General features: G+C 44.5%; 1 protein-coding gene across 1 annotated transcript; it reads right to left on the bottom strand.

Moving 5' to 3' along the window:
* Positions 1-6,565: 6,565 nt before the first annotated feature.
* On the bottom strand, positions 6,566-7,311 carry LOC121453571 (CD9 antigen-like). The gene has a single exon (XM_041660435.1). The coding sequence runs from the start codon at positions 7,292-7,294 to the stop codon at positions 6,566-6,568; it is 729 nt and encodes a 242-aa protein (XP_041516369.1). The 5' UTR covers positions 7,295-7,311.
* Positions 7,312-17,871: the final 10,560 nt, after the last annotated feature.

Below are 17,871 nucleotides of genomic sequence, written 5' to 3'. Positions count from 1 at the left end.
AAGAAATACCTTCACAGGACCAGGAAGATGTCTCAGAGGGTAAAGGCACCTTTTGGTTGGCTTTGCTAATTTGGGTTTGGTTTGGGATTTTTATTATTTTTTATGTGTATGCATGTTTGCCTCGGTCTGTGCATGGCATACCTGGTGCCTGAGGAGGCCAGACGGCGGCATTAGGTTGCCCTGAAACTGGAATTACAGACAGTTGCGAGGCAGGAAAACACGTTCCTCTCAGCCACCTAGACAGCTCTCCAGCCCCGTGATTTTAGGGGTTTTTTTGGTTTGTTTTATTTTGTTGAGACAGGGTCACACTGGATAGCCCTAACTGGTCTCATGCTTCAGGACTTCCTGAAGTGATCCTCCTGCCTCTGTCCCTCAAGTTCTAGATATGTGCCACCATGCCCTATTCCAGTGCTTGCTTAAGATAGGGAAGGCCTCGCTTTGTGGTCCACACTGGCATCAATCTCATGGCAATCCTGCTGAGTTTGGAGATTGCAGGTGTATACCACCACAACTAGCTGTTTGTAGATCAGACAGGAGCCTTCAGGGTGGTATAGCTGCAGATGGCCTCCCTGCCTTTAAATAATTTATTTTAAAATATAACAGAGGGGCTGGAGAGACGGCTTCTTGTGGTTAAGAGCACTTGCTGCTCTTCCAGAGGACCCAAGTTAGACTCTTAGACCAGCTCACAAGCACCTATAAGTCCAGCTCCTGGGAACACAACGCTCTCCTGGACTCCATGAGCACCCTTACAGTGTGATGTGTGCAAACCTGTGAACGGACATGTGCACACAGAAATAGAAAAGTGGCATAGGTGTGTATGCATGAAGAGAGGGAGGAAAGGCCAGGGAGGAGCAGAGGAGACATTACATGGAAATAAAAAGCACATACCTACATATTAAAACAGAATCAGGTCACAAAATAAATGGCAGTGAGGGTCAAATTCTAACTAAGCTGAGATCACCCCTCTTTTGCACTCTCTAGGATCCCAAGATCCCCCAAGTTCTAGCAATGAGCCGAACTACACCCTGGGTATGAGTGATGACAGCCACAAACCACATAGTTCTGCCAGCTGCTAACCACATGCCTCAGCCACGCCTGATGTATTTTTAACTGCTTTACTCGTCAGTTCTGTGCCTCCCCTCTCCATAATCAATCAGGTTAAATGTCAGCGACCCCAAGACCCTCCGACCAGGCTGTGACCCACTTGGTTTTCCCTATATAAACCCTGTAAACGCTCAGGGCCGCCCTCCTCCAAGTGGACCAAGCTCGGTTTTTAATCAGTTAAACCTGTTTGTGTTTGCACCAGATAGCGGCTCTGCGGTCTTGTCTGGAGTCTCACGACTCTGACAGAACCCCAGCGCCTCTCAAGACCCTCCTTTGGACACAGTCCCTGCCTCTTTTTAATTGAATTTTTAAGACTGAGATCTGTGTATGTGCGTACACTTGAATGTAGGTGCAAGTTGTGGCTGAGAAGGCCAAACCCCGTGGAGCTGGAATCCCAGGAAGCTGTGAACCATTCAGTGTGGGTGCTGGAACCCAAGCGTAAGTCCTCTGGGAGAGCAGTACCCGTTCTTAACCACTGAGTTATCTTCCCAACCCTCCATACCTCCTACTAGAAACCCAGTAGTCTTGACTTTTACAACTACGGTCCTTAACTTTACTGACTATTCACACGTCCACAAATGCTGTGTGGTTTAAGCACTAAACACTTGCCTCCAGGCATGGCCTGCAGCCTCTCATTCCAGCGCAGAATGCTGTCCTCACACACCTGCAGATTTATCAGACTCCCTGTCAAACTGCTTCTTAAGAAACCACTCAAAGGCAGGCGTGGTGGAGCACACCCAAATTCCTGGTTCTGGGGAGTAAGGTGGAGGCCAGAGTCTCAAGACTTCAAAGCCGGGCCGCGTGTAGTGATCTCTGTCTTTTATCCCAGCACTCAGGAGGCAGTGACAGGTGGATCTCTGAGCTCTGGGCAGGGCCTCGCCTACATAGCCTCTGGTGTGTAGTGAGTTGGAGATCAGCCTAGACTTTATGAGATACTTTTTCAGAATTAGAGAGAAGTAAACACTCTATCTAAAATATCTCTATTATTCCCACGCTTCTGATTCATAATTTGAGTCAGGATAGAATTCTAGGTTAAGAATCACTTTCCGTAGATGGTGGTAGCGCACACCTTTAATCCCAGCATTTGGGAGACAGAGGCAGTCAGAAGTCACGTCCGAGGACAGCTTGGTTTACAGAGTGAGTTTCAGGATAGCTCGGTCTGTTTCACTTGATAAACCGTGTCTCAAAAACCCAAGAAAAAAATTTAAATAAAAACCACCTTTCATGTGTGTATCAGTCAGGGTTCTCTCAAGGAACAGAACTGATTGAAAAATATATATTGATTAATAAATATAATTGATATATACATATAATAATACATTATATTGTTTTATATTAATATATATATATTAATGGGGGTATTAAAATGGCTTACAGGGGCTGGAGAAATGGCTCAGAGGTTAAGAGCACTGGCTACTCTTCCAGAGGTCCTGAGTTCAATTCCCGGCAACCACATGGTGGCTCACAACCATCTGTACCGAGATCTAGCGCCCTCCTCTGGCGTGTGGGCATACATCAAGGCAGAATGTTGTATACATAAAAAATAAACAAATCTTTTAAAAAATAAATAAATAAAATAAAATGGCTCGTCAAACAATGGATGTTGTTCTGACAGAAAAGACAGAAATCCAGTAGTCGTCCAGTGCATGGGGCTGGATGTCTCAACTGGATGTCTTCAGGACACAGCAAATACAGAAGGAGGAGGCCACAGTGCAAGCAAAGAGGAAAACCTTCTTGTCCTTTACAGAGGCTTCCAGTTTAGGCTGACCCAGTTTAGGGTGGGTCTGTGGATCTCCATCATCCAGATTTAAGGTAGATCTTCCAACCTCAAGCAACCTGCATTTAAGGTGAATCTCCCCGCCTCAGACAATCCAATTAACAAAACAAAAAAAAAATTCCCTCACAGGTGTGCCCAGGGGCTTGGGTTTTTTTTTTTTAGTTAATTCCAAAGGTAGTCAAGGTGACAGCCTTTTCAAAAGTACGCGTGTTTGTGTGCGTGTGCAGAGGTGGGGTGTGTCTGTGTACACAAGCAGCAGACTCCTCGGAGCTGGAGTTACAGGTACTCATGGGACACCTAGCTTAATATACAGGCGCTAAGATGTGGACTGTGGTCCTCCTGTTCCCAGGAGATGCTCTTAACCATGGAGCCATCCCTCCAGCCTGTTTTGTACGATTTGTTGTTGTTGTTTTATTTGTGATTATTTTTTGTTGTTTGAGTTTTGGCTTTAAGATGGGATCTCACCATGATGCCCATGCTGGCCCTGAATTCAAGATTCTTCCAGCCTCAGCTAACCTCAGGGCTGGGGATTTCTAGGAAGCGCCACTATATCTGACTGCATGTTAGCATCTAATGTTCTGAACGTTCTGAGGGCATTTCCTGTTTCTCTGGGCAAGCCACGTGTTTCACCTCTTTGAGCTTTAGGATCTGTTCTGGATCACAGAATTCATGGACACTAAGCTTATTCGCTGGGAATGCAGATCTTACCCTGAGCTCCTGGGAGTGTTGACATGACCATCCATGGGCAACCCTACTTAGAGAACACTTGACTGAAGGCATTCCAGAACCAACCAGCGTCCAGCGGCTGATAGTATGGGAGGTGAAGGCCCAGCAGGCCCAGCTCCCTTACCTCAGCTGGTATCTACACTGCGGGGTCCTGCCAGCTCTAGAATGACCATGGTAGGGCAGCTGAAGGTCTTCAGAGGTTCCCCATCACAGCCCAGCTTCTCTGCGGGTCAGCCTTGTTTCTCCTATGATGTTCTACCCTCATCCCGCGGACAATCAGTCCAGCCTGTGTTTTGTTTGTTTGTTTTTTAAATATTTATTTATTTATTTATTATGTATATAAATTTCTGTGTATATGCCTGCAGGCCAGAAGAGGGCACCAGATCTCATTACAGATGATTGTAAGCCACCATGTGGTTGCTGGGAATTGAACTCAGGACCTCTGGAAGAAGAAGCAGTGCTCTTTTCTTTGCTGAGACAAGAGTCTCAAAACGGGCTTGGAACTCACAAAGTAGCTGAGGATGATTTTGAATTTCTGATCCTGTCTCTAACTTCCAAGTACTAGATTGCAGGCATGTGCCACAATGCCCAGCTTTTAGCAATTTGTTTTCTATACACTGATTTTCTTTTAATGCTGAGAAATGAATCAGGAAAATAATACTGTTTATAATAGCTTAAAAAAAAAAAAATGTGCCGGGCGGTGGTGGCACACGCCTTTAATCCCAGCACTTGGGAGGCAGAGGCAGGCAAATCTCTGTGAGTTCGAGACCAGCCTGGTCTACAAGAACTAGTACCAGGACAGGCTCCAAAACCACAGAGAAACCCTGTCTCGAAAAAACAAAAAAAACAAAAAAAAAAAAAACCACCAAATGTTATGGTTGAAAGGATCAGTATGTGAATCTTGAAAATGAAACAGAAGCCAGCACAATGGCTCAGAGAGGAAAGCACTTGCTTAGCAGGCAGGGCACCCAGAGTTCCAGCCCAGGACCCACATAAAGGAAGAGCAAGAGCACCAGTTCCAACAAGGAGTTGTCCTCGGACCTCCATGCAGCACAGCAGTGCCCACGTGCACATCATTCATGCCAACACACATGAAACAGCAGCATCCACGTGCGCATGTCACGCCTACACACACGACACACTGGCACTCACACGCACATGTCATGTCTATGCACACAACATAGTAGCCCTCACATGCCCATATGCCATGCCTACCCATACAACACAGCAGCACCCACATGCACATGTCTTGCCTACACACACTATAATAAATACGTTTTTTTTGTTTTGTTTTTTAAATATTTATTTATTTATTATGTATACAATATTCTTTCTGCGTGTATGCCTGCAGGCCAGAAGAGGGCACCAGATCTCATTACAGATGGTTGTGAGCCACCATATGGTGGCTGGGAATTGAACTCAGGACCTTTGGAAGAACAGGCAATGCTCCTAACCACTGAGTCATCTCTCCAAAAGCGAGGTGATGCCGGGCGGTGGTGGCACACACGTTTAATCCCAGCACTCGGGAGGCAGAGGCAGGTGAATCTCTGTGAGTTCAAGGTCAGCCTGATCTAGAAGAGCTAGTTCCAGGACAGGAACCAAAAGCTACAGAGAAATCCTGTCTCGAAAAATCCAAAAAAAAAAAAAAAAAGCGAGGTGATGATGGCAGAGCAAATAAAGGTGTTTCCTTCTAAAGGCTGAGTCACAAGGTGGAAAGACAGTTGTGTCCACAAGTGTCCTCTGAGCTCCCCTTGCGCACACCACCCTTCATAAATAAATGTATCTTTTTAATCTTTGTTTGTTTGTTTTTCTCTGTAGCTTTGGAGCCTGTCCCAGAACTAGCTCTTGTACCAGGTTAGCCTTGAACTCACAGAGATCCGCCTGCCTCTGCCTCCCCTCCAAGTGCTGGGATTAAAGGTGTGCGCCACTACTTCCGGGCTAATTTTTTTCCCTAGACATTGTAATAATATTTTATTATACATCAAATTGTCTTCATTATAACTTAAAAGCTGATTAAATCTGAGACCCTTTTTTGGGGGGGGGGGGAATCTGAGACTCTTTTATCTTTTTTTTTTTTTTTTTGGTTTTTCGAGATAGGGTTTCTCTGTAGCTTTGGAGCCTGTCCTGGAACTAGCTCTGTAAACCAGGCTGGTCTCGAACTCACAGAGATCCGCCTACCTCTGCCTCCCGAGTGCTGGGATTAAAGGCGTGCACCACCATCGCCCGGCTTCTTTTATCTTTTTAAAATAAAAAAAAAAATCTCTTTATGTACAATATCTACTGTCTAGAGTCTGGCAAATATAGCACCTTTCATTGAAGGATTTTTGCTTAACATAACAAGCAAAATTAACCAAAAAAGAAGAAAAAAGTCAAAGCAAATTGAACCCCCAGATTCCTCAATGGTGAATAAAGCATTAAAGAGTAACTTTTGTCTAGAAACGCATAATGAATATGAAAGACCCCCATATGGAAAGACTCTCTCACTCAAGTCTCGGGATAACACGACCCTCCCCCCCCCCCCCCCCCCAGTAACTCACGAGACCGTCCTTGCTGCAATCACACAAGGTTTATTGACAGGTTACCAGTGCACTGGGGTCGAGACTCTAATCCACGCAGGGGAGGAGTTCGACCCCGAGTTACTGGGAGAAGGGGTTTTTAAGGGAAGAAACCACAGCCCAGTAATCCAAAGGGGGTAGGGAGGGAATCAGAGAAAATTTCGAAAATACCACTGATGATCACAAGGGGGCAACTCCCTGTTTCTCAAGATTATTCTCAAGATTACAATCTAACTTTATCTTCAGCTAGTTCCTGAAACAGAGTTACTGAACTGACTAGTCCCAGATTTCTGATTCTTCTCTCCCTGCTTAGATTTTTGGCTCTATTTTTTCCTGCTGGGGGGGGGGGGGGGGTCTGGATTTATCCAGGTCTTTTAAATACTTATATTAGTATTTAAAAAATTCAAACAGCCCCATTAGTCCTCGGGGCCGATGCTCCCGCTCTGGGTCGGGCTGACTCTGGATCACTTCTCGGCTCCTGGATGACGCAGCACAGGACCACGCTGAAAATTGCACCGAAGATCATCAGTACGGCCATGCCAATGTCCACTGCTTCAATGATGTAGAACTTGCTGTTGAAGACATCACTGATGGCTTCTGGGCAGGACTTAACCTGGAAGGTATCAAGAACTTGCTTTTGGGGGCAGATGTCCGAGATAAACTGTTCCTTGCCTTCTGCTAGGCCACAGCAGTTCAACGCCGCGTGGAAGGCTTTCAGTGTCTCCCGCTGGGGCCCATCTATGCTCTTCAGCTTTTGGTAAGTGTTGTTGTAAAATTCCTGGACTTCCTTAATCACCTCATCCTTATGGGTATAGCCCCAGAAGGCTGCAGCTATCTCGATGGCGAATATCACCAGGAGAAATCCGAAGAACAATCTCAGCATGCACCGGGATTTTCGCTCAGCTCTGCAGCAGCCCAGGAAACCCCCCAGCATAAAGAGGGCCCCAACTCCAATCAGGAAGTACACTCCCGTGTAGAAACTGGGATTAGAGTCTTCCTGTCGGTTTGAGAGTTGAGAGTCTAATCGGAGCCATAGTCCAAAGGCAAATATCGCAAATCCGCCCAGCCAGAACATGAAGTTAAATCCAAAGAGCACGTATTTGAGGCTCTTGCTATCCGCGTTGTCCGGCATGGTGGAAGCTGGACTTCCGTGGGACAAGGAGCAGACACGGCTGGGACAGAAGGGATGGCAGCGGACTGAGACACGCTGAGGCTGGGGCTCCCCGGCTAATTTTTTAATCTTTAAATAAGAAAATGAAGCCAAAAATAAACAAATGTACACAAATAATAAAAATCCAGAGACAGAAATTGGGGTTCAACCCGAAAACCAGAAAAGCAAGGCAGCCAAACCACTAGAGAAGACTTACCTCTACCAAGGCTGGGCGAAGGCAAACTAAGCCGCCACGACTTTGTCTCCCTGCGGTTTATATTTCCTCTAGTGCTGGTTGGTATTAAAGGAGTGACTCCCTAGGACTGGGATTAAAGGAGTAGACCACCACCACCTGGATTTGTTTCTGCTTTGACCTTGTGTAGCCTAGGGTGTCCTTAAATCCCAAATCCTGGGGTTAAAGGTGTGCCTCACCATTCCCTGGCCTCTAGTGGCTTTAGCTTTGCCTCTGGTCTTTAGGCAAGATTCATTCATTAAATAAATACAAATATACCACTATAAACTGTAAATCCCAGCTTCTGGCCTCCATTTTTGGAGACCCCTCCCCTATGCCCTTCGAACCTTGACCCCTCCCCAGGAAAGGTCAAGACCACTCCCTTGGGCTATTAATCGGCTCCCCGAATGAGCTCACCTTAGGAAAATATTCCTGCCTTTAATCCCAGCACTCGGGAGGCAGAGGCAGGCAGATGACTGGGAGTTCGAGGCCAGCCTGGTCTACAAGAGCTAGTTCCCAGACAAGCACCAAAGCTACAGAGAAACCCTGTCTCAAAAAACCAAAAAAAAAAGGAAAATATTCCTAACATAAACAAATGTAATTTTTATCTTAAATAAAATGAAGCCAGGTATGATGTCGTACACCTTTGATCCCAGCACTCTGGAAGCAGAGGCAGGCAGATCTCTGTGAGTTCCAGGACAGCCAGGGCTGTTACACAAGTAAGCCCTATCTTTAAAAAAACAAAAAAGAAAGAAAGAGGGCTGGTGAGATGGCTCAGAGGATATGTGCACTGGCTGTTCTTTCAAAGGTCCTGAGTTCAATTCCCAGCAACCACATGGGTTTTCACAACTATCTGTAATGAGATCTGGCGCCCTCTTCTGGCCCGCAGGGATACATGCAGGCAGAATATTGTATATATAATAAATAAATTTTAAAAAAAGAGAGAGAGAGAGAAAATAAAACGAGTGTGTTGCTGACCATTTCTAAGGCAATTGCAGCATTCTCTTGGTGTTTCATACGCATTGGTGTTTCCTGCCTACATGTCTGTGTGAGGAATCAGATCCCCTGGAACTGAAAGTACAGACAGTTGTGAGCTGCCGTGTGGGTGCTGGGGATTGGTCCTCCGGAAGAGCGGTATATACTATTAACCGCTGAGTGATCTCTCCCGCTTCATCTCTTGGTGTTTTGTGGGGTTCCCTTCAGTGTAAACTGGCTGGACACACTGATGCATCTGTAACAAACAAAATACAACTGTCATATGATGTCATTTTCAGATGGGGTTAGAAAAAGTCTATGGCTTCTTGGGTATTTCCTCTCTTTCTCTTAGATCATTTACCGCAGGAAAGCTGGCAGCTTTGTGATGGGACAACCCCAACCCCGTGGAGAGTCCACCGGGTGAGAACTAACCCTGCCAACCACCATGTGAACGAATTTGTAAACAGTCTCCCACTTCAGCCTTGCGGAATCTGCAGCTGAGAACTTCATGCCCACCACAGCCTGCATCCTCTCAAGATCGCGAGCCGGAAGCACCCACCAAAGCCATCAGGATTTCAGATTTGTGGCAATGTTGACAAGTGGAGTCAGATGCCAAGTAACAATTGGTGGCAGAGTCTGCAGACAGGGCTCGCACGCGTCTGTAATCCCAACACTTGGGAAGCTGAGACGAGAAGATAAGTTTGTTTTTGCTTTTGGTTTTGGTTTTTTAGAGAGGCTTTCTCAGTAGCTATGGAGCCAGTCCTGGAATTGTAGGCCAGGCTGGCCTTGAACTCACAGAGATCAGCCTGGCAGGATAACAAGTTTGAGGTCATCTTCTGCTACACTGGGAGTTCAGGACGACCTAAATTAAATAATTGCCTGTCTTAAACTGGGCATGGTGGTGTACACTTTTAATCCCAGCACTTGAGAGGGTGAGGCAGGCGGATCTCTGTGAATTTGAAGCCAGTGTGGTCTACATAGTTCCAGGACAGCCAGAGCTATATAGTAAGACCCTGTCTCAGAGAGAAAGAGAGAGAAAAGGTAGGGGAATCTGGCTTCTAAGGACTGGCAGATAAAAAGTAGCGTACAAACCTAGTTTGTGGGAAATCTTGGGTTTGATCCCAAAAACTTATAAGTAAATAAATAAATATGGAGACAGCGCAGTGGTTAAAATTTAAAAGCATGGGTTGCTCTTCCAGAAGACCTGGACCTGCGTTCCATTCCCAGCGCCCACGTGGTGGCTCCCAGCTTCTGTAATGTTAGTTCCACGACCTGATGCTCTCTTCTGGTCTCCATGGGCACGAGGCACAAACATGATACACAGACACACATGCAGGCAAAACTTTCGTATATATTTAAGTTTTTTAAAAGATTGGCTAGGCAGTGGTGGTGTACACCTATAATCCCAGCATTTGGGAGGCAGAGGCAGGTGGATCTCTGTGAGTTCTCTGTCAGGAATCGGCTCTCTCCTATCATGGGGTCTGGGGAGCACCTTTGTCTTTAAGCCCCGTTTTCCTGTTTGACCTTTGTTTAGAGGCCAGATCTTGTTTGTTTGTTTTGTTTTTGTTTTTCAAAACAGGATTTCTCTGTGTAGCTTTGGAGCCTGTAGATTGAGAGTTGGCTGTAGGCATGGTGACTCAGGCTTGTAACCCCAGCACTTAGCTGGGTGTGACGAAGAGCATTGCCTGGGTTCAAGGACAGCTACGCAGTGAGCGTCAGCCTGTACTGCTTGTGAACTGTCTAAAAAGGACGGATATGCACCAGGAAGACCGACGTATGGTGTCATAAACGATAGATCCATTATGTGAACATTCAAAAGCACAGCTAGGTGTTACCAGCCTTTGGGAAATGAAGACAGGAGGTCAGGAATTCAAGGTCATCTTCAGTTACACAGCAAGTTCCAGGCTAGCCTGGACTACGTGAGACACCCTGACTCAAACAAACAAAAATAAGACAAAACATAAGGAAAAATAATAATATAATTCATATATATGTGTGTGTGTGTGTGTGTGTGTGTGTAACTTTGGGTTTCAGTGAGAGACCCTGCTCAATTTATAAGGTAGAGAGGTACTGAGGAAAATACCCAGTGTTAGCCTCTGGCCTCCCAATGTCGTGAACATACGTGTGTGCACATCTGCCCACATACATGTGGACAGAGCATACCACACATACACAGTTATATATATATTGCATGCGTATGAATATGTGCAGAAACATAATCTGTGCTAAATTGTTCGTAAGGGCTAAAACACAACCATCTTTTCTCATTTTACATGCCAAATCTTCTTCCCATTCCCTCCCCCATTCCAAAATCTTGACTCTGTTGCTGCCTTGGCCTGTCAATAAAAGTCTGTAATACCACAACAGCCGCTAGATGGCAGGCCTCACCAGAAGTCCCTTTCTGCTGCGGTTTCTCATAAAGCATATTGTGAGTGTTGTGTCACAGTGAGTTGTGTGAGCTTCTCTCTGAGCAGAGCAAGAGTTCATCCTGCATTGAATTATCTCCTGGTTCATCCTAGATTAGGGACCAGCCTCGACAAAAATACCTCTTGCCATGGTAGGGGTGCTGGGATTTAGAAATACAGTAAAGAATACGAAGACACAAAAATAATAAGACATAAAACCATAGGATAGTGTTGGGAGGGAGTTCCAGTGAGTACTGAAATTGCCCGTGTTTAATTTCCAATTGCTTAAAATACCCTTGACCCCAAAAGATAGGAGTAAGAAAAAAAAAATTCATTAACGTGATATAATGAAATGAACAGACCAGTTGAAGGTCCTGGGCTAAATCCATAGTTACCATAATTAAACATTCTGTTGCTAGGGCAAAACAAGTCATTTTCACACCCTAGACCAAAACATTCTATAGGCAAACCAGTCCTGGGTGGAATCCAGTGCTATCTCCTTAAAGGAATGGGTGGGGGGAAGGCGTAGTTGGATCCTTAGACTTTTGTTTGAGGTAGAAACAAGTCTACTTCTCTATTTCTGAAATACTAGGTCTGGATATTAGCCACACCTGTTGACAATAACCTTGCGAGAACAGAACTCTCTGATCTGTTATGCCCAGATCACAGAGTTCCCCCCCAAAAACCAACTAGGAGACAGAGTTCTGTATGTAAAAGCAAAGAGCCTTTATTCTTACACAAGTTTACAAACTCAGTCTCTCTGTGTGTCCAGTGTATTGGAGTGATCTGAGAACTCCAAGCTCAGTTAGAGTTGGTTTTGTTTGTTTGTTTGTTTTTTGTTTTGATTTTCGAGACAGGGTTTCTCCGTGGCTTTTGGTTCCTGTTCTGGAACTAGCTCTTCTAGACCAGGCTGGCCTCGAACTCCCAGAGATCCGCCTGCCTCTGCCTCCTGAGTGCTGGGATTAAAGGCGTGTGCCACCACTGCCCGGCAAAAGAGACCTCAAAGGCCGAACTGTGTTTCTTGCACTGGTCCTTTTAGCCTTTGACTCTCATCTTGGGACCAGGGCGTATTCCTTTCACTGGCTCTGAGTCTAGGGACAACGTGTGCTTCTTTGACACTAGTTTCAGAATCAGGGCATGTTCCTTTGGTCCTGGGTTTGGGGATAAATATGTCTCTTTCCCTGGCTCAGGTCTCAGATCCAGGGTGTGTTTCTTTCACTGGCTCTGGGTTCAGAGTCAGGGTGCTCAGTGATTGGTTGGTTCCCTGCTCCAGTTGTCCCTTTTACCTACAAATATGCTAGACAGTTTGAAAATGGAAGGATTAAATGAGAGGATATGGCTGGGCAGTGGTGGCACACGCCTTTAATCCCAGCCCTCGGGAGGCAGAGGCAGGCGGATCCCTGTGAGTTCGAGACCAGCCTGGTCTACAAGAGCTAGTTCCAGGACAGGCTCCAAAACCACAGAGAAACCCTGTCTTGAAAAACCAAAAAAAAAAAAAAAAAAAAAAAAAAAAAAAAGAGAGGATATCTAATTTAGATGGGATTTATGTAATGTCAATTGTAAACATTATCAGCTTTACATTTTTGTCTTATCACTAAAAAGTTGGTTAATCTGACTGCTAAGACACAGGCCTTAGAAAAACCTAATAAAACAGGTCACAGAGAAATTCAAATCCAGAAAGAGGAATTTAATGGAGAACCAATTTCAGCATTGCCTTATAAGAATAGAGAGGAACTGCTGGGCGGTGGTGGCGCACGCCTTTAATCCCAGTACTCGGGAGGCAGAGGCAGCCTAAGGTTTTCAAACAACCAACTTTTTTTTTTTTTGGTTTTTTGAGACAGGGTTTCTCTGTAGCTTTGGTACCTGTCCCGGAACTAGCTCTTGTAGACCAGACTGGCCTTGAACTCCTAGAGATCTGCCTGCCTCTGCCTCCCCGGTGCTGGGATTAAAGGCATGCGCCACCACCGCCGGGCAACAGGGCAACAACCAACCTTATTATATTCAGTAACCTTATAGGAATTGTCAAATTGCAGAGGCTCTATTACAGCTATTTGGACTCCCGTGCCAATGATAGATTTAAGGAGATTCAAGGAAGCAATAGTCTCATATAGCATGCATTCACCTTTTGTGAAGCAAATGTCAAACTCGTGGTCAGTTTGTAATAAAATTATCCCTAAAGACTGGATAGAATTGGCGAAAGGTGTTTTAGAGTCAGGTCCACAATTAAAATGGAGTACCAGGTTCAGAGAAGAGGCTAAGATTATTGAACAGTGGAGTCAAGATAGAGGCGGGAAAATCTCCTAAAATCAAAATCTTGGAGAAAGAGATTATGCTACAATAGAAAGGAAATCTCTCTATGATGGTCACGTCCTGGCTTTATGCCATTAGCAGCTTTGAATGCTTGGGACAGAACTGGAGAAATAGGAAAGAAAGTTGAGTCATTTACTAAAGTTATACAGGGCCCAAAGCCTTTATGGATTTCTTACAAAGACTGACTTCAGCAGTGAATATAAAGATAAAAAATTTAGAAGAAAGACAAGTAATAATTGAATCTCTGGCTTTTTAAAAAAAATATTCATTTATTATGTATACAATATTCTGTCCATATGTGTGCCTGCAGGCCAGAAGAGGGTACCAGGCTTCATTACAAATGGTTGTGAGCCACCATGTGGTTGCTGGGAATTGAACTCAGGACCTTTGGGGCCGGGCGGTGGTGGCGCACGCCTTTAATCCCAGCACTTGGGAGGCAGAGGCAGGCGGATCTCTGTGAGTTCAAGACCAGCCTGGTCTACAAGAGCTAGTTCCAGGACAGGCTTCAAAACCACAGAGAAACCCTGTCTCGAAAAACCAAAAAAAAAAAGGACCTTTGGAAAAGCAGGCAATGCTCTTAACCACTGAGCTATCCCTCCAGCCCCAGATCTCTGGCTTTTAAAAATGGCAGTTATCTATTTAAAAGGCCTTTAAAGGCAAGATCAGCCCCTTTGGAAGAATGGTTCTAAGATACAATTAATATTGAATCTCATGAACATGATGATGCATGGATAGGAGAGGTGATTTCCAAATCACTTAAGAAAAATCAAAATGTCAAATGTTATCATTGTGGCAAACAAGGTCACCTTAACAGGGATTGTAGACAGGGCATTCCTAGAAGCAATGTTTTTTCTAAGAATGCCCTCCCATTTCTGGAATATATAGAATGTGTGCCAAAGGCAGACACTGGACTAAAGAATGTAGGTCAACAGGGAATATTCAAGGTAATACCCTGCCATTGGGAAACTCCATGAGGGGCCTTTAGTAGGCCACTATGACAAGTCCAGTTCAGTCATTTCCCGCCATCATAGAGGAAACTCCTTCCCAGAGCAATTAAAGAACATAATGCCTATTATAAAACCATACTGCTCTGGATAATAGAACAGCTATAGAAGATAGAAGAGAAAACAAAAAAACTCAGGAGAAACCATAAAATGAGTATTTTGGCAAACTTCTATAAATGAACAAAGACCAAACTTAAAAATACAAATAAATAACATTGTCATTGAATGCCTGGTAGATACAGGTAAGGATGTGACAATAACTTCATCAGAATCTTGGCATCCAAATTGGCCTCTTCAGGATGTAAATGTCCAGTTTTTAGGGTTTGGAGAGAACAAAATGAGTTGAATGTCTAAGGCCAGAAGGACAGAGAGGAAAATTAAAACAATATGTGACTAACATAGCAATGAATTTGTGGGGATGTGATTGTTACAGCAATGGAATGCTCAGATTAACATTCCCCAATCCCTCAATCTTAGAAACAAACCATAAATTAACATATGTTTCTGGAAAAATATTACAAAATATTATAAAGAACAGTCATCTACCATTCAGGATGTTCAAGAACAGGATGCAACAACAGCTGATATTTCAAAGGCACCAACAGCCCTACCTTTAAAATGGTTAACAGACAAACCTGAATGGGTTAAGCAATGGCATTTAACAATAGAGAAACTACAGGCTTTAGAACAGCTGACACAGGAGTAACTAGATGCTCAGCATATTGAAGAATCAACCAGCCCTTGGTATTCTCTTGCATTTGTTAAAAAGAAATCTAGGAAATGGAGAATGGTGACAGATCTAAGAGCTGTTAATAAGGTGATTCAGCCAATGGGACCTCTACAGTCTGGAATTCCTTTGTTTTCTTCATTGCATAAAGGATGGCCTCTTATAGTTATTTGATTTCAAAGATTGTTTCTTCACTATACCTTTACAAGAAAAAGATGAAGAAATAAATTACCTGCATAGTGCCTACTTAAAATAATTCTCACCCTGCTAAGAGATATCAATGGAAGATTCTGCCACAGGGAATGTTGAATTATTCCACCCTGTGCCAATATTTTGTAAGTCAACCACTGGAAATGATAAAGAAGTAATTTCTTCAGTCTATAGTTTACTATTACATGGATGACATTTTACTATCTGATTCAACTATAGATATTTTAGAAAAAAAATGTTGGGCCGGGCGGTGGTGGCGCACGCCTGTAATCCCAGCACTCGGGAGGCAGAGGCAGGCGGATCTCTGTGAGTTCGAGACCAGCCTGGTCTACAGAGCTAGTTCCAGGACAGGCTCCAAAACCACAGAGAAACCTTGTCTCGAAAAAACCAAAAAAAAAAAAAAAAAAAAAAAAAAAAAAAAAAGAAAAATTTGTTTTGTTGGGGATTACAAATTGCTTCTGAAAAAATACAAGGAAGAGATTCTATTAATTATTTAGGTTATAAAATAGGTTTACAAAAAAAAATAGACCCCAAAAGGTACAAATTAGGAGAGATTGATTGCAGACTCTAATGACTTTCAAAGATTGCTAGGAGACATTTCCCAGCTATGGCATACTATTGGGATAGGTCCTGATGACCTGATTAATTTAAACAAAACCTTCAATGGTGATAAGGACTTAAATATTTCCAGGTAATTATCTGCTGAAGCCGAGAGAAAATTGGCTTTATTGAAATTACAGAAGGCACGTGTGGATCCGTGTGTGTAGGGTAAAAGGGACAAGTGGAGCAGGAAACCAGCCAATCACTGAGCACCCTGACTCTGAACCCAGAGCCAGTGAGAGAAACACACCCTGGATCTGAGACCTGAGCGAGGGAAAGAAACATTTTTATCTCTGAACCCAGGACCAAAGAAACATGCCTTGACACTGAAACCGTGCATAAACAATTGCCAGGATCGGAATCAAAGATAAATAGAAGGCACAGTTTTGCTTGGTTTTGTTATCAGATTGGGATTTGTTTTCTTTCCTTTTTTTTTTTTTTATTTTATTTTTCGAGACAGGGTTTCTCTGTAGCTTTTAGTTCCTGTCCTGCTGTCCTGGAACTAGCTCTTCTAGACCAGGCTGGCCTCGAACTCACAGAGATCCACCAGCCTCTGCCTCCCAAGTGCTGGGATTAAAGGCATGCGCCACCACTGCCCGGCTGGGGTTTGTTTCTTGTGGGGATTTTGTCCTTTTTTTTTTCCTTTTACAAATACAATAAAACTTGAAAAACTCTACCTCAAAGTAACCTAACAGTTCAACAAAAATCCTTAGCTGTGGTCTAGACATTGACAGGCTACATCACAACTTAAAATCCAATGATAAAAACAGAGGTTTAGAACTGTTTGGTAATCACATGTCAAAAGAACAAGGTTCTGGAAACACCTTTTACTCGGTTAGCCACACCAGCAGGGACCCAGTGGCAGTTGCCAAAAGGTAATTTTTCCACACCAGACAGGAGACATGACTCTTGGCAAATAATATGGATTTTTCCTGCTTCCAAAATGTTTATCAAATCCTGTGTGTCTCCCAACAAATGAAACATCCATTGTCAGTGAAAGCGAGATGCACTCCTTTGGGGAATGGCTGTTCAACTCCAGTCTGTATCTTCTGCGTGAGCAGGAAAAGAGTCTCCCTCCTCTTCTTTAAAAACCTACTCCTCCTAGCCAGGCGGTGGTGGCGCACGCCTGTAATCCCAGCACTCGGGAGGCAGAGGCAGGCGGATCTCTGTGAGTTCGAGACCAGCCTGGTCTACAGAGCTAGTTCCAGGACAGGCTCCAAAACCACAGAGAAACCTTGTCTCGAAAAAACAAAAAAAAAAAACAAAAAAAAAAAAAAACCACCTACTCCTCCTAAAGTATAGTTCCGGAAAACTGGAAGTGAAGGACTAAAAGGTCAGGGGAGGAAAGGAGAGTGGGGGTCACACACCCATGAACACAAGGGAAATGAAAATTGTACAAACTCGAGCAGTTTATAATAGACACCAAGACACCAAAGGCTGGTTGAAGTAATCACCGCTCTGCAGGAACCAAGGCTGTGTGCTGTGTGAAGATCCGGGCCAAGCAATTCACTGCCTTGGAGTTGTGATCCCCCTGCCCACACCAAACCCACACCAAAGCCTGCTTTCTGCACCATGCCTCCACAGGGAGGGCCTCTCATCCCACCACTTGACCCACCACAGGGGCCTCCTGGTCCCCGAAGATGGTTATCCCTGCGGTCAGCTCAAGTCTTCTTCTCCTCCACGTTCAGAAGGCATGATGGACATATTGTTAAGGACCTTCTTTCTGAACAGGCTCAGAATCGTCTAACACAATAAAACCGAAGTTGGGTAACTTCTCGCCACTGTTAATGCGCAGCTCCACCACATTCCCATAATTTTGGAAAAAGATCCTTCAGTTCCGACTTGTCAGCCCCATGTGGCAGGTTCCCGATGAAGAGCTGGTGACTGTCAGGGTGCCTCACCGTCCTTCGAGGTTCCACATCTCCTGCTTCCCCAGCCTCGCGGATTGGCCGGGGTCCCCTCTGAGGAGGGATATTGATCCGTTGCTCTCGAACTCTCTGATCTCTCTGAGGCCTTTGTGGTAGATTCTGTGATTCAGACTTAGATTCTAGACGGGGCTGTGAAGGCGGCACTTTAACCACATGAGATGGTGTCAC

The sequence above is a fragment of the Microtus oregoni genome, unplaced genomic scaffold (genome assembly GCF_018167655.1).
Source record: "Microtus oregoni isolate MIOR12 unplaced genomic scaffold, Mior012 000011F_ref0000422, whole genome shotgun sequence".
Taxonomy (NCBI): Eukaryota; Metazoa; Chordata; class Mammalia; order Rodentia; family Cricetidae; genus Microtus; species Microtus oregoni.
The sequence above is the reverse complement of the archived record's forward strand: the minus strand, read 5'-3'. Positions and strand labels throughout refer to the sequence as shown.